The sequence below is a fragment of the Panthera onca genome, chromosome D1 (assembly GCF_046562875.1).
Source record: "Panthera onca isolate mPanOnc1 chromosome D1, mPanOnc1 haplotype 2, whole genome shotgun sequence".
Lineage (NCBI taxonomy): Eukaryota > Metazoa > Chordata > Mammalia > Carnivora > Felidae > Panthera > Panthera onca.
In genome coordinates this window covers 66,365,667-66,391,969 of record NC_138348.1, presented here as the reverse complement: position 1 = coordinate 66,391,969, position 26,303 = coordinate 66,365,667, and the positions used below count along the sequence as shown (strand labels likewise).

The 26,303-nt window shown below is 39.5% G+C and overlaps 1 protein-coding gene across 18 annotated transcripts in view; it reads left to right on the top strand.

The window, feature by feature from the left end:
• DLG2 (discs large MAGUK scaffold protein 2) overlaps window positions 1-26,303 on the top strand; it is a 2,113,447-nt gene that overhangs the window by 1,944,463 nt on the left and 142,681 nt on the right. For all 18 annotated transcript variants that reach the window (XM_078433028.2, XM_078433029.2, XM_078433030.2 and 15 more), the window contains one exon: window positions 19,344-19,458. In XM_078433028.2, the coding sequence (XP_078289154.1) occupies window positions 19,344-19,458 (115 nt within the window). The remainder of the gene's footprint in view (window positions 1-19,343; window positions 19,459-26,303) is intronic.

Genomic DNA, 26,303 nt, shown 5'->3' with positions numbered 1-26,303 from the left:
CATAGGACCTGGGAGAAACTGGGGGTGGTGGGATGTGTATTCACTCATGTTTGAGCCAGATAGCAGAACTAGAAGTTAGAATGTCCAGCAAGAGAAAACACCTCTCTTCCCAGTAGATTTGAATCGAATGCTTACTATGCAAAATACATTTAAAAATTGTTACCATGGTTACCATGCTTGAAGGCTGATGTTTTATGTTCCCCACTCAGCCTCCTTCCACTGAGCCTCCGAGTTGTGCCAGGCCTCTAATCTACCCTTTTGCCAGGCTCACAACAACATTCAAATTGAATTTTAATTTCCTAGTAGCCTGAAGCAGTACACTGAGTTCAGTTCATTAGAGCCCTGAGTACAGATGCAGACAAAATAGAGCCTCCCATCTTTGGCCTTGAAAAGCCTCTCATCCCCACGTCACCTCCTCCTCCTCCTCCTCCCCCTCCTCCTCTTCCCCCTCCTCCTCCTACCTTGCCTTTAACTTTTAATAGTTGTAAATGAAGTTGCACAGAAATACACAGGGAAGTCCTGTTCATCCTTCACCCCCCCACCAGTGTTAATATCTTTCATAACTATAGTATAATATCTAAGCCAGGAAAGGGCCATTGCTACAATCCACAGAGAAGATGCTTCATTTTATAAGTTGTAGAGGATGCCTCAGGGCTGGGTATGGTGGTGGTTGGCAATGTGTAGTAATAATAATAATCCTGTATATTCCTGTAGTGCTTTTATACTTTCAAAGCTCTTTTATCCCTTCCCACTAATGCAGGGGGTCTATTAGCAAGTTTCTCACTCTGCCAATGGTTGTTGATACCTTGGTTTTACCTGATAATTCAAAAGCTAAAGAGCTCATTATAAGTAGGCTGCTTTCCATTTTCTCCTGGAAGGACGCTGACATCAAGTTACCCCATCAAAAGATGACTCAGCCCCCTTTGTCCTGCACTTTCTATTGACTGACAGAAATTTCTCAGAGGCAGAAAATCTTCAGAGGCAGAAGAGGCATGATCTTTTGCCCTTACACAGCTGCTCCCCTTGCTTTGATCTGCCCTCCGCCAGCCCTACACCTAGTCTTCTTTGCCTGCCCAGTGCTTCCTCATCCTCTAAGATTAATCCTCAATGTTGCCTCCTCTCAAACCCCATGCCCTTTGTACTTCTTCTCAAGCTGGGTTAGGTACCTCTCTTCTGCATTGATACAGCTCCCTGTTTATGTCTGTGAGAAACCTATTTATATTGTCTATTTTCTTGACCATATCCCCTAATAAACAGTGAGTTCTTTGAAGACAGGGATGAGATTGCTTAAACCTTTATTTCTATCCCCAGAACATGTTTTAAATGAATGGGTAGATGGACTCATGTAATAATCCTGTATCAACCTGGAAATATAGAAAAACCTTAGTAACAACTGAGTGAAAGATAAGAAAATAGATGAATCCTAGCTTATCTTCTCTTGTGGTCTCCTGTACTTTTTGCAGATGTTGCAAGGTCTGGAGATACAGAACATGTAATAATGACAGAGTTGGGGTCCATAAGATTTTTTTTTAATGTTTATTTATTTTTGAGACAGAGAGAGAGACAGAGCATGAATGGGGGAGGGGCAGAGAGAGAGGGAGACACAGAATCGGAAACAGGCTCCAGGCTCTGAGCCATCCATCAGCCCAGAGCCTGACTCAGGGCTCGAACTCACGGACCGCGAGATCGTGACCTGAGCTGAAGTCAGACGCTTAACCGACTGAGCCACCCAGGCCCCCCTAGATTTTAACAAGATAGACTGATGGCAAGAAAGCACCAAGATTAAATTTCATAGAGTTGAATGTAAATTGTGAGCTTCCTAATTAAATGTGACAGCTTGAATACCTGCATATATCCCCGTTCCCTTCCAAAACTCCACCAAAGTAACAATAAAGGAATTTAAACAGGTGAAAATCTATAAGATTACAAAATAACACATGTAGGAAATAGGAACAAAATTTTGAAAGCAGTAAAGGTTCACCAGTAAACGAAAAATGACTTGGCAGATCTGAAAAAGCATAAACCCAAGTATCTACAGGGATGTGAGATGATAGAAAATATATGTATATTGGTTTCAGCTCCTATTTCCTGGCACAGAGCTCTTAAAACCCTTGTAATTTCCTAAGTGATAAGAACACTAGGAGCATCTTTTGTTCTAATATTAGTTGTTGAACTCTGTTGCTGACACAGAGCTCCTGAAACTCTTGTAATTTCCTGTGTGATAGGAGTATCTTTTGTTCTAATAAGATGACTCTGGGTGGGCTCCTGGATGAAAGCTAATCACTAAAAAAGTCCAGTCATGATTAGAAGCTTGGAATCTTCAGCCCTGCCCCCCATTCTCTTGAGAAAGGTGAAGGGCTGAAAATGGAGTTAATGATCAATCATGACTACATGATGAAGCCTTCATAAAAATCCCCACAGGATGGGGCTTTGAGAACTTCCAGGCTAGGGAACACATAGAAGTGCTGACAGAATGATTCATCTGGACAAGTCACGGAAGCTCTGCACCCTTTCCCACACACCTTGCTCTACTCATCTCTTCCACCTGGATGTTCTATTATAACCTTTACCATATCATTTTATAATTAACTGGCAAAAGTAAATAAAATGTTTTTCTGAATTCTGTGAGCCACTCTAGCAAATTAATGGAACCTGAGGAGGGGGGACATTGGATCCTCAGATCTAAAGCTGATTGGTCAGAAGCACAGGTGACAACCTGGGCTTACAACTGGCATCTGAAATGGTGGAGGGCAGTCTTGTAGGACTGAATCTGATGCTAGCTCCAGATAGATAGTGTCAGAATTGGGTTGAGTTCACAGATACCCTGATAGTGTCTAAGAATTGCTTGTTGGTGTTAGAAGAAACCTCCACACATTAGGTGAGCAGAACTGTTGTGAATATAGTGCTCTGTGTGAGTGTGGTAGTCATGTGAGTAGTAAAGGGACCTCACAGGGAAGAAACACACAGTACAGAAGAACTGGGATTTTTTTTCTACACAGGTGGGAGACTAGGTTGTTTTGGTTTGGCTTGGTTTGGCTTGGTTTATTTTTAAAAGGGCTACGAAGCCAAAGAGAGATACAGAACCTGGAAGGATTTAGGGAAGAATGGGATGTAGAGAAAGACTGAAAATGTAAATAGTGTTCAGAAGTCTTACAAGGAACTTATTGGAGATCCAGATCCCCTTTTCTACTGGCCAACCAGGACCCCCAGCAAATGGATATTTCTTCTTTAGAAAGTGACCCAGAAAATCTCTTGAGTTTGAAGCATCAGATGTGGATTGGGGTGGGAGACGGGGTAAGATGCTGCACAGAGAACAGGGATAATAGGGAAAGTATGTAGTGAATGATGAGGCACCTCTCCCCACCACTGCCCCCTGGCCTCTTTCTTTCCTCCACTTCTGGAACTCAGTAACCAGGCTTTTAACCTGAAAGAAAAGATTTTCAGTGTTTTTTTGGGAAACTGAAATGACCTAAGCATAGAGACTTCCAGGTCCTGATATTTTGGTATCTCAAAAGTAAATATGTTCCCAAGTTGATCACTAGATAATGATGACCCCTGGTCCTCAATACCTGCCCCACCCCACTGCCCACACACACAGAGCTTACAATCAACATTTTTGTGCCTCATCTTAATTTGGATTTACAAACAAGAATCACCAAGCATATCAAGACCTCCTTAAAACAAAATAGAATCAAAAAGAATGACGAGAATCCAAAAAGAATACAAGGAAGAGAAAAAAACTTGAAAATACCTATAGTTAATGTTCCTAAGGAGAAGAGATATCCATGAAACATCTTCCAAGGTATAGGAAGCAGTTAAAAGGGAATCTTTAGAGAATAAAGAGCTTTTGGACACATAAATGTATTAGATCACACCTGGAGTAGCATGTTCATTTCTAGGGAGACCCTCCTGTAGGAAAGGCACTGAGAAAGCCAAGAATGTCCTGAGAAGTCAGAACCTGGCTTGGTCCATTCACACACGCATATGTGTACATGGTCAAAATTTCTTATGTGCTTTGTGAGCCAGCCAGACACACAGTTCTGGGAATGAAGGAGCCAGAAATGAGTTAGGAGAGGCTGAGCCACCAGCAGCTGGGTAGGATGAGATAAATAATACAAAAATAAAATTGATGATGAACAATGTGAGAGAGGAGAGTAGAGACTATCAGAAAGGTCCAGAAACTGTCCTAGGAGGAACAACTGAAGAATGTGAGAGGGGAGGGGTATGTTACGTAAAGACAAGATGACCAGGGAAAATAAGCACTTTCTGTCTTGCCTTCCTCCCTTCCTCCTTTCCTCCCTCTCTCCTTCCCCCACCCCCTCCCTTCTTTTCCTTCCCTTCCTTCATTTCTATCCATATCTGAAGAGTTAAATAGGGAGAGAGCATTTGTTCTATATAGTTTTAGGAGATAAATCTGAAATAGATGATAGATGATAGATAGATGATAGATAGATAGATAGATAGATAGATAGATAGATGGATGATGGATGTTAGATAACATCTCAAAATCGTAAAGAAACTAATCTATGTGGGCAGATTACTGAACTCCTGTTTAAAATGGGCTTCTGTGTGGAAGGCTTTCTTTTCACCCCTCTTGCGTCCTGATGAATCCAGAATGGGCCAACTTAAAACCTACTGGTGTGTTGCTGTTTTCTGTTGGGCAGAGAGAGCTTGGTGAGTTTTTGTGAGTCCATTAATTCATTCAAAAATAGGGCAAATGTAACTAGGTTGTATTAAAAAGGGCAATTCCTTGTATTGATCCACAGAAACCAGCTCTGGTTGAGTTTAAATAAGGAGGAAAATTGTTGGAGTGCATTGATTTCTGGCTCTTGACTTGGAAGCACACATCCCCTCCCAAAGCAAGTCCCACAGATATCTTCCAGGCCTGGACTAAAGGAGATGGAGAATAAATTTGGCAGCAAATAATAATTGAAAGAACTTATGGGACTGTGCTAAAACAACCCCCAGAATTGGGCTTCACTCATCCTACATCTTCCAAATTTTTAGCCTTTCGTTGTGCAAGCTGCAAATAATTGACACCAGGCTCTGAGTCAGCTTTCTGATCCTCACCCTCATGGTTCAGATTCAAGTCTAATTATAAGAGCTACTCCTACATCTCCAGAGGCAGCATGCTTGGGATTTCTTCTTAAATTATTAATCAAGAGGGAAGATAAATTTGCCTGATTCTGTTCCACAAGGATCAATTTTCCCCATAGTTCATTTTTATTTGTGCATAAAAGTCAATTTTAATGGTTACTTACTTTTATTATTCCCTCATTTTCCCCTGGATCTAGAGGCTAGAATGATCAGGTGAGTGTGTCTTTCACACAGGTTTAGATGCAGTGCAGCTTCATCTAGAACAGTTCTATGGGCCCAGAGAGTATCTTATTTATAGATTGTGTCAGTTGTGAAAGAGGTATTTCTTCATACTCCCAGGTCCTGGAATTAAGGGAGTCTGGCACAAGAACACTGGGCTGTAATCATGTTTCTTCAAATTCAGTCCCAACATGGGCTCCATCATTTCCTTTGCCCCCCTCAGTGGCACTTCTTTTTCTATTCTCAGCCTGTTGCCCAAGATGGAAACCTGAGGGAGCCCTGGACATTTCCACTCTCATTCTCATATTTGACACTGAGTTAATCAGCAAAGTCTCTTCTTTACACCTTCCAAATGTCTGCCTGCTCTTCGTCTCCCTCCCCCCCTCACACACCCTCCCCCCCCACCCCATCCTTATAATCTCTCCCCTGGACCATTGAAGGATACCCTAAATGGCCTCCAGGTTTCTGATCTCTCGACCAGCACTGTTTAGTCTCTTCATCAGTATGCTACTGACTAAGCAACAAACATAATAGATCCCTTAGAAGTCCCTCAGTGGTTCCAAACTATCTTTGTTTTAGAGTTCTAATTTCTTAGCAATAACTGTGTAGAGGACAGTATGGGGTTACACTTTGTCCTTAATTAAATGACCATTCCAAATTCATGTACACCTAGCAAGTTCTACACTTCCTCATGGATCTTTTGCCAAAAATCAAAGGAATAATTTTGTATTAAAAAATAGTGAAATAAGCAAAATAACTTTTATCTGAGCCATGAAAATAGCTAAAGTGAGCGTGAAATTGCTACCATAAATCTTGCTGAAGAAATTTTATTCAGCTCCTGTTTGTGTGTTTGGGGGTGGGTAATTTCCCATTATGTGCTTTTTTTCTTTTGGTTGCATGCCATAAAATACTTGGCAATATTAAGATGATAAACAGGAACACATATAGCATCTCAAGGAGTAAAATGTAATCTTAGGATTGGAGAGAATCTACCTAGATGGTACTAGGATTAAAAAACATAATTATGATGAGAAAGAACTGAAGCAGAAATAATTATCTTAATCCATATCTCTGGTGATTCTTCCCTTTATTTCAATTGGAAAATTAAAACTATTTTAGTGGGAGATCCATGGAGGAATAGAGCATATTGATCAAAGTCTCAACATTTTCAAAATGGCTCCATCACTTTTTCATCAGGATGTGAGTATCTCACATCAGCCACTCCACTCCGTCAGTATTCAAACATTTCTCAAGCATCTCCTCTGTACCTCACAAGCAATAAACGAGTAGTTATAGACAATTAAGGAGTTTCATATAATGTGGAGTGTTGCAAAGGAGAAATACCAGTTGCGTTTGAGGGAAGGATCTGTCATAGTTCAGGGAGCTGTCTGAGGAAGTGATGTTGAAGACAAAATGGGAAGGAAGAGAAGCCAGATGAAGACTGATGGGAAAGGTATTTGAGGCAGGCAGGACAGCACCGATGATGTTTTGCCAGAGAGTGAAACTGAAAAAATAACCAAAGCTAGAATCTGAAGGAACCAAAAAAAGGAGGACATTAAGAAAGAGATGAGCTAGGGAGTTAAGCAGGGGCCACTTGCCTTTATTAAAAATTGTAGACAGTCTTCGAACTAGAAGCTTGAGATAGTTCTGGAATAGTCATCACTGGGGAAATCTGCATACACCTTTGCTAGCAGTAATGGAAAGTCCTTTTGGGCAGGGACTACTTTTTAATCATCTTATCAATGGTGTCCATCACAGAGCCCTGCCATGGTCATTTCTCAAGGAAATGTCTGCTGATTGAACAGATGCATTTGAGCAGCATAGCACTTTCATGGCTCTTACCCAGATTAAATCTCAAAATGATGCTAGGCATAGGTGTCCTATATCTATTTTACTACAAGAAAACCAGGACTAAGTGATACATGACATACCCAGGTGGAGGGGCCAGGAGGAGCCACGTCCTCTCACAGAACTGACATAATATTACAAGCTTTTTAACTTTACCAAATTAGTATTTTTAAACTTTTCAAATATCCAGTTAAAATATTTCTGTTGTGAACACTTTCAAACATATACAAAAATAGAATTATACAAAAGATGCTTGTGTACTTATCACTCAGATTCAATGGTGGCCTAGACTTGCAGATTTACTTCATATGTCACTTAAAATATTTTCTTCTCTTCTGTATTTTAAAACTAATCCCAACATTATCTCTTTTCAATCCCTTCAGTATGCAGAAGCTATAAAGAAAAAGGAGAGAACATTTTTTTATATTACCACAATGCTATATTATCACACCCAACAGAATAAAAAATATAATTCTTTTTATGATCTAATATGTAATCTATAATGGCTTAAAAATGTCTTTCTCCTAATCAGGATACAAACAAACACTATACATTACATTTGGTTGTCAGGCCTTTTAAGTATAAAAAGGACATTTTAACAACAAGAAAGTAAGAAAGGCATACTTTTAAGGACACAACCCCCCCCCCCCCCACAGTCTGTTCTACAAGTTTAGATTTATGAAGTTCTCCCACCCTCTGCCTTATTTTTCTCTGCTGTGGTGTGGCCCTGCTAGGAATCCCTGAATCAGACTGTTGCAGAGTCAAGAGTGGCAGAATCAGGGCTGATTGCTGTCTCTCCTGAGCATCTCCTGCCCTCCCACCCCACAACCCTGATAAGTGTCCAGTCTGTTATCATTGTTGTCTGAGCCATAGTTTCCAGTTGATTCGGAGTCTTAAATCCAGAATCACACTCATGATAAATTGAGCAGCTTTCATTTGGGAAGCCTGTAGGGGAAGACCAAACAAAGCCTTTTCATTTTGATCTTACGTACCTGCCTTATAGAATCATGGGAATCTACCCCCAAAACCAAGAGCACACTGTATACACTGTATGTTAGCCATCTGGACAATAAATTATATTAATAAAAAATAAATAAGAATTCACTAAAGAGATGACTCTATAGTTGTAGCAGAAATTGGTTGTTAAGTGGTTGCTTAGGGTGAACAAGCCAGTCTGAGACAGCTTGTAACATGTCTGGAGCAGAAGAAGGACTAGCAGTCACCTATAGAGGTGTAGTGAAAAAAGCACTGGATGAGGCCAGGACTGTAAGATATGGATTCAAGTCCCAGTTGTGCTGTGTGACCTTGGGCAAATTGCCAAGCTTCTCTGAGTCTCTGTGGGAAGTGTTCTTCCCATTGTGCTTCTATTTTACTAGGAATAGTGGGTTGTCCTCTGAGATAATACGTATACATACTTTTCAAAACACTATTCAAGGATAAATATGATAGGAATGTTGTAGAAGCAAGAAAGATATTTGTACCACTTCAGTCACACCCAAGGGGACTGCCAACCTGCTTACCTCTAGAGCCAGACTGCTTTATCTCCTTTCTCTGCCCTGGGCTATAATTAGGCAAAAATATCACCCTTTTCATTGGGCAAGATCTAACTGATCATTATTGCAGAAGAACACAGGAAGCTTGAACATTATTATTTTAGCTTCTAGTTCCACGATTTTAATACAAAAAAAGGAACAAGACAAATCCAGCAAAGATTTAATATTTGTATCTGCCAAGGAAGGCTTTCTTATCTAGTTGAATGTAGTCTCAAGCACTGTGCCTTAAATTAGAAGGCATAGTGCCTTGATCCTTCTTCTGATGCATCATTAGCTACGAATCACACCAATTAAACTACAGCCTGTGCCTCCCAGCTCTGAGCCTTTCACCCAACCTACCAGCAAAATCTTTAGAGAATCACCATTGGCAGCTAGGTCCTAATGATATCAGCAGTTTCCATTTTCCCCACAGAGTTTCATGTTACCTCTCTCACGCACAATGCCTTATGTGGCTTTATTTCCATAAACAAGATAGAAATCAAATTCCACAGCTTTTGAGACAAATTGCAGGTACCAGGGAAATATTCTTCTAGACATTGGGATTTTAAAAAGGACTATATTATATGAATTGTTTCTCTTATCACTTCATACTATGCTATTCAGTTTATCAAACATGTTTATATTTGTTTCTTCACTTGATGCTTACAACAAACTTGTGATGTATTAATATCATCCCCATTTTGTAAATGAGGAACATAAAGCTTCAAGAGGTCTTAATCTTTTTTTCTTTTTCATTTATTGAACATTCTACTCCGTTCCTGCACTGAGTATACTATTCACAAATGCCATTGCATTTAATCTTCAAACGATCTGATAAGGTATGTGCTGTTATACTATTGTACAGATGAGAAAAACAAATCTTCCCCAGCCTGAATAACTTGCACAAAATCCATATTGAGAGTCAGTAGTAAACTTAGGAATCAAAGTTGAATCATATTTGCTTTATCGTTTTTTAAAGAATAACATTACATCAGGCTATTGTCAATTGCTGGAAGACAGTGGCTTTGCCAAATTCAAAAAGTTTCTTTGCTGACTCTGTTTTGCAATAACCCTGATAATTAAAAAAAAATCTGCCTTTGTGAATCTATAAAACAAAGCTTGCATGAAGCCAAATTGAAATTTGATGTATCTAATTTTCAGAGTTGTGTGCCTATTGTGTGAAATAGCTGGTTAGGGATTCAGACTGTCGTTTGCCTATAAAACTAACTTCATTTTCCACATTAAAGAATTCCTCAGCATTTGGCTGAAACCTCTTTGAAGAGTCTCCAGCCAAGTTGCATAGAAAACTGTTCAAGTCAAAACAAATGATCCCAAGTCTGCTGAGAGAGATAGAGACAAAGAGAGACAACATACCTTAATTCAACATGTTATTAAAAATTATTCTAAAAGGTTTGATCTACTCCATAGTAGAATTGAAATTTTTGTTTAACTCACCCAATTCAACAAACATTTACATTAGGATTTATTAACTGATAACTATGTGTCAAACTCTGTTTTAGGTTTTAGAGATACAGAAAAAAAATATGACAATGTCGTGCCCTCATGGTTTCCACAACTGAGTTCTTAATGCTCAGTGCTAGAGATGTACAAGAGATTGGTATATACATCCCCTTCTTTTGTGGAATGCAGGAAACATAGCAGACCTACCCTATTGTCTAGGATTCCCGATTACCTTTCGACTCTAGTGAATTCAGTTTTTAATCTGTTTATCTCTTTCTGTTGCTCTCCATTTCTCTCCATGTCTCTGTGTATGTCACACACACACACACACACACACACACACACACACACATGCATGGACATGTACACATTAGCACAGTAGCTTGGGTCAGAAGTAAGCCAAATGACATCTGTAAATGTTTAGCAGTGGAAAATTCCATGTCATCGCTTTAACACAGGTGGCAGCCTGTAAGACAAGTTAAGTAAGGGGTTGAAGGAAAGGGCTAGTAAATTCCAGTGGCCAGAGGTCAGCACTGTTAAAGGCAGGTGGGCATTCTGATGTATATACGGAAAGAAAACCAGTCTTCTAAAATAGTCCATAAAAACAGCACCCTTCCCAGCATGGCAACTTGAAAAGTAGCCAGAGTAAAGAAGCTCTAAGGTACCTTTAAAGCCTACTATAATATGGCAGGAACTTTTCTGTGCCTGTCTGGCTCTGAAATCCCAAGGCAACTAAGAAAAGAAGAGGTGGTGAAATGGGAACAGTTGATTATTTTCTGAGCTCCAAATAAATATGGTTATTTTTCTATCATATAGAAGAATTTTGACAAAGGATTGCTTCTTAGACTTGAGATATATATAACCTGTCATCTATCCCTGACCCTCACATATACGTTATTTTGTTAAGAGCCTAGTATGGAGAATGCAGTAATGTATTTGGTGTTTCTTGCTTTAAATACTTTATTTATCAGATTACAATGATTATGAGGCTCACATCTTCCTCCTTCTACCCATAAGTTTCAGCTTGTGACATCAGAATGAGTCTTGTATCCACCCTCTCCAAAAAAAAAAAAAGAGTGCTATTATTGTTATTAATTGATGGTTCTTTTAAAAATCAATACTGCTTACAATGATAAAAATGAATTATGCTGTATTAGATATTCAGGACAACATCTTATAGGGGCAGAGATGACTTCCCCACTCAACGTATGAGGAAATCATTATCTCTGAGAGGGTTAGGAATTTTCCCAACATCACCCAGAGCCAAGACTCAAATCCAGCAAAGATATCCCCGGGCACTACTTTAAGACCCTTTCTTCTCTTCTCCCTCCACCAGAAACCATATAGACTTTCACAAAAATTTAACCTGCCTCAGTTTCTCCATTGTAACACAGGTCTGGCTGTGTTGGCTTCTTCCCACCACGGAGATATCCCATTACCATATGGAAAGTACTTGATACCACTCACAAGGGGCAGATATTTAAATGGAAAATGCTCTTTTTTCTATTCACAGCAAGAAACCAGAAAATTAAAGGCAGCAAAGCACCAGCCTGTGAGCCCCTTGAGGCAAAGTCTTTCCAGTGAATTTGGTGTCCCTAGCAATTAGCATTGTGCCTGGCATGTAATAAACCCTGAAGAAATGTTTGCTGAATAAATGAAAGAAGGATGTTTCCCCCCAAAAATGGAAGCTTTTATAATTGCTCAAAGTACCTCATCCCTTGAGCAGTGATTAGATGCCGTGCTAAAAATTGATGTAAACTATTCTTCTTGCATCCTTCCCATACACCCTTTCTGGACCCTGGTGACAAAGAGGGTCATGTCCAGGTAAACAATATTGTGACCCCAGTAGACTATACAGCATTGACGTTTGCCCCAGCCCATTGGAAGGTGCCCCAAAGCTTGAAATTCCTTAGCTTATGAACCACTAAGAGCTTCTAACTCAGGTTTGTCTATTAAAAGCATCACTTCTTAGGCATGCAGTAGGTGGCCTCTTCAAACTACTTTCCCTGTGGCGAGGAAATGGTAACTCAGCAGGAAAGCAGCCTGTGTCGCTTAGATATGCAGACCCCATTTACAGCCAATGATTTCACCAGTTGTTAAAGCTGTGCAATGTCCATAATGAGCAAGTAGGAATAGGATGCTACTGTCCTTAGTGCCACTAAGGACTGCATATGCCTTTATTCTGATGGGAGCCACCATGGTAATAACAGCAACAACTATTTTATATTTGCAAAGCGCTTCATGTCAGATCTCATTTTGATTCTCAAGACCACTTTTTGAGAGGAATATCACAATTTTGCAGATGAACAAACTGAGGTTCAGAAACTACCCAAAGTCCCATGGGTAGCAAGTGACAGGCTTATGATTTAAAGCTGGCCTCCTAACCCAGAGTTCTTAACTCCCCTACCCTCTGCTCACTGCTTCCTCTGATAACACAACTGTGAGTCAGCAGCATGAGGTTATAACTGCAGAGGAGGGCCCTCCTCACCAATTCACTTGGAGAAGGACATGCCCAGCACTTCATGCTGTAGTCTAACCCACTGAGCTCATCGTTTCCATCTCTATGACACAGGCTAGCCATCTGAGCCTTGCAATGTGAACAGCTGGGCAGCTTTAATCAGTTCGGATTAATCCTACTGCATTAAACAACCCAAGCCCCCTCACAGAGGCAATGCCTCCTTTCCAGTGTCAATGATAGAGTGGATTTGCATTCTGGGTCTCCTCATTCACTCTTGACAAATTGCAGAAGAAGATAGTGTATAGCAGAGCCTCTTCTCCTGTGTAGTATCTGGTGTTCACACCCTTGCCTTTCTCCATCCAAGTGTCCATCAGTAGTTCAAACTCAAGAAACTGATAATAGGTAGAGTGAGGCTATAACAAGGGGGCTCTAGGAGTAGACACAGGTTTCCTTTCTACTTGTTATAGAGGGGGGTTATGACTTTTGCAAGCAATGAACAAGAATAGGTGTTGAATTACATGTGAAAATTAACAGGGGGATTACTAGTCATTACCAAGAGCCAACCCTTGAAGTCCATCTGCTCTCTTGTAACCTTCCCAACACATGTTGAAGTAGAAACAATTCTTGTTCCCATTCTATTCATGAGGAAATTGAGCCCAGAAAGGTTAATAACTTTCACAGTGGTACACAACTAGTAAGTGGCACAGCCAGGATTCTCACCCTGTCTGTATAACCACGTTTTGTACCTTGTTTGCTGTTATCACCCATCATGTCCAACCAAGTGAAAGCAAGGGACACAGTCCTAGTGTGAATGTGTCTAGTCAGGAACAAGTGGATTTAGATGCCCACCAAAGGGGATTTTTTTTTAATTGGTTCATCATACGTAATGGAGAGAAAGAACTAACTGGAAGTAATGTTTCTTGAAACTCCTCTAAAACATTTGCCTCGAAGTTGGTTTTCAGTGGTTTGCTTCTTGTTACACACACACACACACACACACACACACACACACACACACACAAACCCAAGAAGCACAAAATAGATAACTCGTTGATGCACCTGGATGGCTTAGTCATTTAAGTGCCTGACTCTTGGCATTCAGGTCATGATCTCACATCACAGTTTGTGGGATCGAGCCCCACCTCAGGCTCTGTGCTGACAGCTCAGAGGCTGGAGTCTGCTTCGGATTCTGTGTCTCCCTCTCTTTCTAACCCTCTCCTGCTCATGCTTTCTCTCTCTCTCTCTCTCGCTCGCACACACATACACACACACACACACACACACACACTCACACACCACACAAGTAAATACAAAAACATTAAAAATAATTTAAAAAAAAACTATATGTCAAACATCTGGCACAGTCCTCAGTCTAGGAAAGAAGGAATAATAGGCCCTGAGGTTTGGGGATGAGAGATGGGTGAAGCATCCCCACCCTCTAAGGCATTTGTACTGCAATAAAGAAGTTCAGCATGCACATAATCAGTACAGTACATGAGAAGAAGGAGAGCAAGATGTCAAGTGAGAGAAGTAGAGAAATGAGGATGCCTTAGGTTCTAAAGGAGAATTATGGTGTTATAATAGATGTTACGATACAATGGAAACAAACTGGACTCACAGAGATGCAAGGTTGACTCAGTGACTTTGGCGAAGTTAGTTTACCTCCCTGAACTTGTTGCCTCATCTCTAAAACGGTATACCTACCTCAGAGCTTTGTTAGGAGAAATAATAGAATATTTGCATTCTGCAGCACAGATGCTGGCCCATTGCAGGTGCTCAGGAAACATGAATTCCCCTTTAGATGATATAAAGATTAAGATTAAATGGTGTGGTAGTGTTAGATTTCTGTTTTGTTGAAAAGTGAGATTTTCAGTACTGTTATAAAACATAGAGTTTACGTACCTGCTTTCTTGTTTATTTCTAGAGCACTTCTAACCATAAGCTCACTCATCTTTGAGAAGCTGGAGACATCGCTCCTCTTCTATGTCTGTCTGTCTCTCACACACACATACATATTTATAAATCCAGATCTTATTGCTTCTGCTCTAGTGAAATTACTTGCATTTACATTTTCTTTTTTTTCTTTTTTAATGTTTTTAATTTTTTTATGTTTTTATTTATTTTTGGTGGGAGAGAGAGAGAGAGACAGAGCATGAGGGGGGTCGGGGGGGGGGGCGGGGGGAGAGAGAATGAGACACAGAATCTGAAGCAGGCTCCAGGCTCTCAATTGTCAGCACAGAGCCCAACATGGGGCTCGAACTCATGAACCGTGAGATCATGACCTGAGTTCAAGTCGGACGCTTAACCAACTGAGCCACTCAGGAGCCCCTTTTTTTAATGTTTATTTATTTACTGAGAGAGAACGTGCAAGCAGGAGAGGGGCAGAGAGGAGGGAGAGAGAATCCCAAGCAGGCTCCACACTGTCAGCGCAGAGCCTAATGCAGGGCACAAACCGTGAGATCATGATCTGAGCCAAAATCAAAAGTCAGACACTTAGGGGCTCCTGGGTGGCTCAGTAGGTTAAGTGGCCGACTTCAGCTCAGGTCATGATCTTGCGGTCATGAGTTCGAGCCCTGCGTCGGGCTCTGTGCTTACAGCTCAGAGCCTGGAGCCTGTTTCAGATTCTGTGTCTCCCTCTCTCTGACCCTCCCCTGTTCATGCTCTGTCTCTCCCTGTCTCAAAAATAAATAAAACGTTAAAAAAAAAAAAAAGAGTCAGACACTTAACCAACTGAGCCACCCAGGCACCACAAGTTTTATTTTCTAAAAAGGAGAGAAAAGGGGCACCTGGCTGGCCAAGTTGTTGGAGTATACAACTCTTGATCTCAGGGTCATGAATGAGTTCAACCCTCACATTGGGTGTGGAACCTACTTGAAAAAATAATAATAAAATAAAAATTGAAAGGCGCGAAGAGATGAGTAAGCACTTTGGAACATAGGATTTGTGATTAACACAACTGTCAAAGTGAAAAAGTTGGGGGCAGGATGTATTCCAATTAAGACAAATTCAATATAGTACAGCACAGCACTTTCCCATCCACAGCAGGGAGTACAAACACTATAGAATATGGTGTAAAACAAACATTTCAAAAGCAAGGCAGAAAACATTTGGGGGATCTAATGAGCCATACAATAAGGAGAACACAGTTTACTATGAAAGCAAGTAGCCTGTTGTGACATATAAAGTGTGGCAGCCAGAAGAGACTTCCAAAGTGCTGATCAGATATAGGTTAAGTATCAGGGAAGTAATTCCAACGTGTGACATGCCTGAGATGGGAAGAGCACAGAGATTCCTGGACAACGAAAACATTAGTGGGATTTGGGAGTGGCAGTAATTAGACAGAAATAAAGCCTTGAAATTAGATAGACTATTTAGCCTTGAAAAAAGAAGTCCCACAGGAGAAGCATGTTGTCTTTCTTCATTAAAAAACCTTAAAATTGAAAAGAGGCAATTTCAGTACCTGTAGGCATTCTATAACTGAACTCATTTAATGATTCTGCTCACGTCCTCATTCATGGTTCACTCAGAAAATGTTTATTGAACCCCTGTTATTAAATACCTCATGCATACTGGACACCATGTTAGGAACAGGGAACTCCACGGGGAGTGAGTTGTGGCTTCTGTTCTCAGAGAGCTGAGTCTAATGGGGAAGATGGGCAACTGCATAAATAACTGCAAATTGGTGTGGTAAGTACAAGAAAGTAGCAACGTGGCCAAATGGGGTCAGGGACTGGCACTCAATTAAGATGCTTAAGTCGGGGAGCAGAGGTGGGATTTTAGGATTTTATCACAGGAGTGAAGTCATAAAAGTTGTGGGGAGAGAGTCCTGGGAGCAGATGGGGGATTTAGTGGTTCTTGGGGGCGATGCCTGATATTTACAAAGCGGTGGTGTGGAGCATGATCAGAGGACGCTAAAAAATCCTGCTTGGTGTCCCAGGCCACATTACATTCTTCTCTGAGAAATGCTAATGCGGGCTATCTGACGTCTGTGCAAAGCTTTGACCAGTACTTGCACTACAGCGCTCTATTAACCTGCCATAAATGTGCTCACGTTAGACTGAGATCCTGTTTATAACAGCAAAAAGGTGGATGGGCCTAACTATCTTATGATGTAGCAACTGTTAAATAAATTACAATCTTAATCATGTGATGCAATTAAGTGTATTAAGAAATATGTTTAGGGGTGCCTGGGTGGCTCAGTGGATTAGGCGTCCAGGTCATGATCTCACGGTTATTGAGATCGGCCCCACATCGGGCTCCGTGCTGACAGTATGGAGCTTGCTTGGGATTTCTTCTCTCCCTCTCTCTCTCTGCCCCTCTCCCGCACTTTCTCCCTCTCCCTCACTTTCTCTCTCAAAATAAATAAATAAAAATAAACTTTAAAAATATATGTATATTTATGTATTTGGGAGAAGCCAGGAAAAGATCCAAGTTACACAGTTAAAAAGGGAGAAAAAGTCATTAGCATAATATATATTTATGATCTCAGATGTATGTGGGGATATGTGTGTGTATATATTGAAATAAGCTGATAAATGCCTGTGCAAGTCCAGGACATAATACGTATCTCCAGAATAAGCTGTAGTGAAGGACAGCAGTGAGAGGGAAGAAAGAAGGTGGGGAGGGAAGAAGAGCCAGATGTCCTCTCAGTTTTTATTGTTTTTCTATATACTCCAAATTTTTACAACATTCATGAACTTCATTTTTCGATTTAAGGAAGAAATAATGCCCATGAAGTACTAAGCACAGCATCTGCCATGTGATGGCAATAAATACTAAACAACTCTTACAATGGCAAGAAAACGTGACTCACCCCAAATGATTTCAATCTGCATAGTGTCATAGCAACGGTTATAAATGCATGTTTTCTCTCTCTGTCAAAAAGGAATGAAATAAATATCATAAATTATGATCAATAGATTTTAGGGTAAGTATGGGTTCTGCTTATTTAATCATTTAGGATTTAATCATTTAAAGCTAAGTTTTGAAGAGGAAGCCTTCCAAATCTAGATAACACAAGACTTTGCTTAAGCACCAGAAATTTCCGGTCAACTTTTATGGTTTTATCTTTGGAGTACTAAACTTTAAAAATATTTAACATTCAAAGGTCATTATCCAGTTATCTATTTATCATTGGAAACCAAGGTCAAGTCTTTTCTTTTGTGAAATCCCACCCCATAATAACCAATAGTCAGTAAATTGAATTTAAATTTAATTTTGTGGAACTTTTATTATAAAGAATTTGAAACACTGTAAGTAGATCATCTTTTATTATGTTCATTTAGTCATTCTTGTTTTTATGAAAAGTTATGAATAAATTAAATTGAAAATCAAATTGTTTTTTGAAATGTACTAAGGAAATACTTTATGATGAATTTCTTTCTAATTAAAAGAACCATTTATAATTTGAAATAGCATTTTCACATTTATCTCATGAGTAAATTGGCCTTTTCACCTGCTGGATTTCACTAAAGCAAGATACTGTGTGCCAAGGAGATAATAGAACAAATTGTGACCAGGAATATCAAAACTTTAAAAGCTTTTACTTTTTACATGCTGATTGTGTTAATAAGTATCTTAAAACCTATTTGTGCTATCTTTATTTTTATTGGACTGACATATGGGAAAAATATTTTTCATACGAAGAAATAGTATGATATGTAACTATATTTTCTTGATTTTTTTTTAGACCCATATGTTTGAAAGTTTCTAAAATATATTTAAAACAAGACTGTCCTCTACCCCAATTTCTAATGTCAGTCTCCTAGAAACTGATTTAACTACATTATGTATCTTAGAATTGATGAAGTTTGATATATGGACTTTTTCTATTAAGATTATAGGGCAAAATTGAGGTATGCCCCAAATGATCAGTTTCTAGCAACCTATAGCAGAAAAAAACTTAGTCAAATTAAAAGGCAATTTTTTACACAACTCATCACCAAACACTTGATTCTCTGGTCTATCAAGCTGAAAGTTAACTGTAGACTCAACCTCCCCTCCCAATAACATTGATAATTCCTTGAATCCTTGTTTTATTTGTGGATCTTGTTTTTTTGTTTGTTTGGTTTGGGTTTTGGTGTGGGGGGGGGTGCCCTCTTTTTTAAAGTAAAGTTTTTATTTTAAGATAATTATTGAGTTACATGCAATTGTAAGAAATAATACAGGAAGATCCATACACCTTTTACTCATAGTTTTGCCCAATGGCAACATTTTGTAAAACTATAGCACATTATCATAAACAGGACATTGACAATGATGTAATCCATCAATCTAATTCTGCTTTTCCCAGTTTTATTTGTACTCATTCATGTGAATATATGCGAGTGTAGTTAGTTGTATGTCATTGTTTCACCTGTGCAGTTACCTGTATCCATTACCACAGTCAAGACAGCACATTTCATCACCACAAGAATGCCCTGTGTTGCCCATTTATAACCGCACATACCTCCTCCCCCAGGACTTTTCACACATTGGGAATTTGATGGCAGTATGTTTTCTAGTTACATTTTGGGAAGTCATTGATTTATCCTTTTCTTCTTGTAAATGTCTGCAAATAAATAATACTAAACAAGTGATCCCTCTGTATTCACTGCTTTGAGTTGTGCATCTCCCTGATGCTTGGCAAAGGAACCAATATCAGGGGCAAGTAGCTGCCTTGACTGTGCACCATATCTACTTTTCTGAAGGCACAGGACCAAATCTACCATCTTTGTTTCCATTCCCAGATTACGCTCGATTTGAGGCCAAAATCCATGACCTACGAGAGCAGATGATGAACCACAGCATGAGTTCCGGGTCCGGGTCCCTGCGAACCAATCAGAAACGCTCCCTCTATGTCAGGTAGGCAACGGAGCATTTCTTACTGTGATCTGCACTTTGCGAGCAATCCAGCTTGGGGAGATAAAGACAACACCTTGTAGGAACGGAATACATGTTCTTATTAACCCATGCTCATCAATACACCACTGTGAGACCTTAAGTTTAACCACTTTGAAGAAATTTTTGAAATGTTATTATGTCAAATTAGTTAAAAGCCTTGCTTTTAACATGTTATTCTTTGAGAATGTTATGGTCTACGGTCAAGTTCTTAGCACAGGTTGCAGTAAGAATAATGAGAAGAAACATTTTCATTCCTGATAATCTTAATCGTAAATTGAATATATGGACCAAAGCCTTGGACATTTTCTTACCATCTGTATAGGAAGAAAAATTCTTGTATCACCTCTTGACCAGCTTGATATATATTGTATGAACTTTGGTGTATTGATTGGAAATCAAAAGCACTCTGTTAAAGAGTTATATGCTTCTTCCAACAAGTTTCGGTGGAAAGATTTTCTTCCGTGGTATCTTGTGAGTAGTCGTTCCTCAGCTACAAAAGTTGTTCCATGCCCTGACAAAACTCATTAATTTACCAGATAAAAAATGACTAATTGAACTTGAAATGCCTTCCAGTCTTTCATCAGTGTAGTTAATTCTTGAGAAAGATCCACCATCACTGAACTATCACATGTACTTCTTCTTAGTGCAGGCCCCCTATGTTCCTTCCAAAACATACTTCATTAGTGCTGACTGTTCTTTTTAAAATAATGTTAAGTATTAACAACCAAAGGGGGGAAGTGATATCTAATAAATTGTTAGAATGAATCTATGTGCCCATCTTCACTGCATTCTCCTCACCCTACTCAGCCCCACAATCTGGTCTGACTCCCATCCAAGGTCATATCCTCCTCACCTGAAATTTCACTGTCTTTTCCTAGCATGAAGTGTGTATTATGGATACTAAATTACCTACGTGAATTGACTTGTTCTCTTGATTCCACTTTGGCTATGAAGTTATCTTTTAAGTATATCAGGTAGGCACTGCAGGACCAAGAAAGGAGCAGGATTCCAAAAGGTGGCAGGTTCTCGATGGCCTTGATTTGCTGGCCACTGGGACAAGTGTAAAGTCCCTCCTCATTCCAGGGAGTTCCAATACTTCAGAAGCCCTGAGATTTAAAATAAAAACATGATGAAACAAAACACAGGCAGTTAATGTTCCAAATTTGACTAACTGAATTTCACAAGATTATGTGAAGTGTAATCTGCAACAGGAACTATTAAGAATCACCCTGGAACATGTCTTGTAGTAAAGTCACAGATGTGCTGGAAAGTGACTTTCTTTTTTCCTTATTTGCTTTATATTGCTGGTCCTTATAATACAAAATATTTTTAAATCTTGAAATGTTTTAGTCTTGGGTAGCATGTTGGGAAAAGCCAATTGAGTTAATAGGATAGAAATAAATCAGTTAATGCAAATGAAATGGTTATATAGAATCACACTGGAAGGGAAAATTACCATATTATTGGTACCTTGTTAAAAAATAGAATGCATAAAAATGTTAATGTACCAGAAGAACTTTGCTGAAAATATATTGGTAATAGTTTAGTCTTTTGAATTGTGGAAGATTAGGAAAATTAAATGAAGTGATATAGTGATATAATATAAAACTAATAGACCTATTTGAAATAGTATTAATCAGACCCAAACTTTTATGCTCTAAAATGATAAATAAAAGTATGGCATACAAAAGAGATGAAGACTTAAGGTAATAAGGAATGTTATCTTGTTAACATTCTAATAGGTGGAAGTTGTATTGAAAGGAGGAACCTCTCTTAAATGATGCTCAAAAATAGCTGACACTTCATGGGAAATTCTCCAAATGATCTCTCTACTATACAAATATGGTTTTTGGTTTCCAAAGGTATAATTATTAATACTTACTCAGTACCAAGAGGGCTGACCTTAGCATCTGAATGACTCTTGGAGGCATAAAATTGGAAGAGATAGGGGCCATAGAGTAAAATCAGAAGGAATGAACTTACAAGACCCCCCTGGCCTTGTTCTCATGTGATGTGATAAAACTGACACCCCCACCCCAATAACAGCAACAAAAAGGCAACCAAATGGAATGAACTAGCAAGACTTAAAGGGAATTCTTACTAAAAATGATCCAGTAACTTTGTACCTTTGTACCTTTTTTTTTTTTTGAGGGGGGGGTGGGTTGCACCAAATTTGGCTATGGGATTTTCATAGCGATGCTTGCTTTATCTAGAGCGCTTGAATAGGGCCAGTGCCAGTTGGTTGTACTTATTTTAGAAAGTCAACTAGTTGCTCTCTCAAAATACATTAGTAGGAGGATTTCTCTAATTATATAAATATCAGAAGATGAGCATGTCTCTTTAATCTGAGAATGACAGCCTGGAATATTATTCTGCTTAGCTTTAAGTAAGTCTAGGGCTGGAAGGAATCTTAGTTATCATCAGGTCCACTGTTTAATTTGCAGAAGAGGAAACTGAGGCCCCAGAAGGGAAGAGATCTGCCACAGCTCTTTAGCGACATAGTTGGATCTTCTACCTCCCTTCTCACTCCACCTCCCAGAGGCCTAGCTTCTCTGGTATCAGTTGTCGAATGCACTTGAGCTATGATTCCCGAACTGCTTCTGGCCACACAGCACCAGACTCTTAGATTAAGGAATAGGTTACCCGAGAGGTGAAACTCCAACATAAACCTCTTTGGAGTTTTTACACAGGAGAAATGGTGCTACAGAACATACGGGATTTCTTTAGTTTTATTGGTATTTTTCCATGAGGCCAAAACCTAACCCAGAAAGCTAGCAGCCTTTGTTCTGTAATAAACAATTTAGCTGACTCGTAGGATATTTGTCTGCACCACAAAACCACCCTTCCCTTTGGAAGTCACCTCCTCTTCCCTATATACACAGACACATACACACACACACACACACACACACACACACACACACACTCACACACTCACACTCACACTACCAAACCTAGCCCAGCCGTGGGTGTGTCCGAGAGGCTGCGTCTTCTCAGGATAGTGCACAAGCTGGCCTCATTCCCTTACTGGAAATAATCCTCCCAGGTGATAGCAATTTGTTTGCCTGAAAGTGTCGAAAGGAGGGCGGGGGAACTAGCACATCTGAGCCAGGCGGTGTTTTAAACTTGAGCCAAGCCTCTCTATTTTCCAATCTACTTGTAATTATTTTCCTTCTTTGAATCTTTTGTGTAAGGTGCCTGAAGTGCTTCAGTAGTGCTGTACAAATGGAGTTGATTGCTGCTTATGATAACGCTGTAAATGTTCTATGTGAATGATTTGGATATATTTGATTTACTGGGCTATTTGTATTGTGCATTTCCTGCATTGTGAAACATATAGCTGTAGAACCTTAAAAGTAAATAAAATGTAAAAAAAATCGAATAAAATATGCTTCAAAATGCTCCACAAGTACATTATGACTTCTTCAGATGAGATGCACTTGGGCTCCTGAGCCACTGGAATCCAGATTTTGTTGCATGTGTTTTGCAGGTCTCCATGTGGGCAGATTTAGCTCTCCCTGCCTCTAAAATATGCGCCCTCTTTCTTACCTACCATGGATGCTGGTGAAAGCATCCATGACAGAGAACAAGGTTTTTCTACTACTACAAGGACCTGTATATCCAGGGACTAACAGGGACCTTTATATCCAGATGCTACTAAGAAAGGTCAGAGATGTAGGGGATTAAAATCACATAAAAGTGCAAATAGCTAAGGAAAGATCCTTTCTTTTAATAAACAAGAGCAACCGCATCCAGCACTTGGAGAACAGGAAGAGAAGGAAAGAAAAGCAGCTAAATCCACCAATGGGGAGTAAAAAGTCACAGGAGAGATGTAAAAGAGAAGCCTAACCCACATTCATTTGTTTATCAAAGGTATCGATTTTGAGCGTTCAGGTGAATAAACTCTCTGTGGTGAATTTGGGTTTAAAAGTCAGTTGCTATGATTTATTTATGCATTCAAGCTTTCTTTGAGGATATATTTTGTGCCAGGACTTATAATGGACACTGAGGACTCAGCAGTAAAAGTCATGTTTCCTCTCCACAAGAATCTCTCATCTAGTGGGAGAAATAGATGAGAGGAAGATCATCAGAGTGCAGCATGGTGTAAAAAATTCATCCTCGAAAGGCCTGGAACCTTTATTGTTTCCTAATCCACAGATATCTGAATTGATTCTTAAAAGATCTTATTTGAATTAACTTACAAATCTTCAAGTCTTTTTACTCGAAGTAAGAAAAACATTCTTCATCATGACCCAGTAAATACAAACACACATGAAGCTGAAAGACATTTTTTTATTACACTGTACTTTTTATGTAAAGTGTACTTTGTTATTTTCCATTCTATTTGTCTCCCTTTTTTAAGAAAAAAGGAAGGTCACAACTCATTAACTTGGTGTAATAACTCACTAATGGGTTATGATGTACAGTTTGCAAATGAAGTGAACAAGAAGGAGCACTCCAGGCAGAGGACACTGTGCACAGGCAAGAAAGCACATCTTCACTGCATGACCTTTAGCAACTCTCTGGGGCCCCCAGACCCTTGGTGTTCCAGCCATTTTGGATGGATGAGGAGTTGGAAGTGAAGGAAAACGTTTATCGAGCACCTCCTGCGGGTCAACCATCGTGCTAGTAGTGTTCCACATATATTATGCCATATATTCTCCCAACATGTAGAAGAGTCAAGGAATGTTTCCTGCATTTTACAGATGAGAAAACTGAGGCTCAAATAAGTTGAATAATTGCCCCAGGATCACAGAGCAAGATTGGATGTAAGCATAAACATTCAGGTCCTGTGTGTGAGGCAGTATAGAGCAGTGTTTAAGGACACAGTTGCTGGATTCTGCCAGAAAGACAAAATTTGAAACTTGGTTCTGCCACTTACCACCTCAGTGATTTTGGACAAGTCAGTCTTTGCGGGCTTGGTTTCTTTATCTGCTTGAAATGAGGATAAAAATAGGATACTATGAAGAGGTTGTAAGGACTAAATAAAATAGTGAATTTAAATACCTCTCATATGGGAAATTAATTGGTGGTATTTATCATTTATTATAAAGACAACCTTTCCCCTGTAGGACAGAGAGATGGTAGAATTGGTCCTGAACAAACTACTGTTTTCTCAGCAAAGGGATGAGACACCCTTGTCCCTTTGCTTTTCTTCAGCAAGGAAAGGACAGACTTCCTGGCGCCATTTTACATTTTCAAACATCTAGACCCCATGAAGGATGAATGGGAGGACCAGGATTGTAGGCTCCAGAATGCCCAGCTCTGTCAACTCACCAAACATCTCTCACACCCCATTAAGAGTCTACCTAGAAGCAGAATCCAAAATATTCAACTGGAGCCACAGATAAGAAGTGTCACTGTGCTTACGACTGGCCCCTCTACTTCTTCATAGATTATCATCGGTGTCCCTAACCCCATGATTCTTCAACTTCTCTTCTGCATTCTTCACCCCCTCCAAGCCCTCTGCTCAACTTCTGCTGCTTCCTAAGACAGCTTTTGCTTCAAAGGCTATAATATGACAAATACTCTTAGGTCTGCCTCCTGCCCCATTGTTGTTGTTGTTTTCAATTTATTTTTTTATTTAAATCCAAATTAGTTAGCATATTGTGTAATAATGATTTCAGGAATAGAATGTAAGGATTCATCACTTACTTATAACACCCAGTGCTCATCCCAACAAGTGCTCTCCTTAATGCCCATTGCCCATTTAGCCCATCCCTCCACCCAATACCCCACCAGCAACCCTCAGTTTGCTCTCTGTATTTACGAGTCTCTTGTGGTTTGTCTCCCTCTCTATTTTTATCCTATTTTTGCTTCCCTTCCCCTATGTTCATCTGTTTTGTTTCTTAAATTCCACATATGAATGAAATCATATGGTATTTGTCTTTCTCTCACTGACTTATTCTGCTTAGCATAATACACTCTAGGTCCATCCACATTATTGCAAATGGCAAGATTTCATTGTTTTTTATCCCTCCTGCCCCATTGTTTAACATAAGGCTTTCATACATTGATTCATCGGTGCATTGATTCTTACATTCAGTAAACACAGTTTACATACTTACCTACAGTGAACCAGTCTATAATGGATGTTAAGGTTACAGAGATGAATAAGAACACACACCTCCTTCCCTCAGGATTCTTGTAGTCCATATCTGTAGGCAATTCAAATGTGCACAGATCATTACTTCCAAATACCTCATGTGTTATCTCCCTTGCGCTTATAATCTTCTTTAAATCTTTACAGCATGCCTATAAAGGCTTCCTACAGTGAAGTCTGCCCAGAAGACCACTGGTATTTAAAACTCATCTGTTAAAATACGATTTACTCTAATCTTTATTGAGTTTCTCATGGTAAACGTCCTTGAAGAAATACCACTCAATACTGGATGTGCAAATTCCAGTTAATGTCTTCATTTTATTATACCCTTAGTGCCTTATGCCACAAGGCTTGGCATAAAGAAGTTTCCTTAGTAAATATTTGTTGAATGAATTAATCCCTAGACTCTCTTTCCTATACAGATGTGAAAGAAAAAAATTAGAATATAAGTCAAGATCTTTGAACAGTCAGTCCTACAGAAGTTCAGTACCAGCTGGGCTGCCACCAAGTAAATGGAGTCTGGTCATGTCCTGAGAACACAGGCATTACATACCAGTACTGGGATTTCCAGGAAACCTCTGGCACTAAAGGGCCTTTCAAGCTGCTTCATTTGCCTGCTGAATTCTGTGACTGCCTTTAAACTGGGGGCTAGTTCAATAATAGATTTATACAAGCACATACACCCAATACCTTCTTAGTGAGA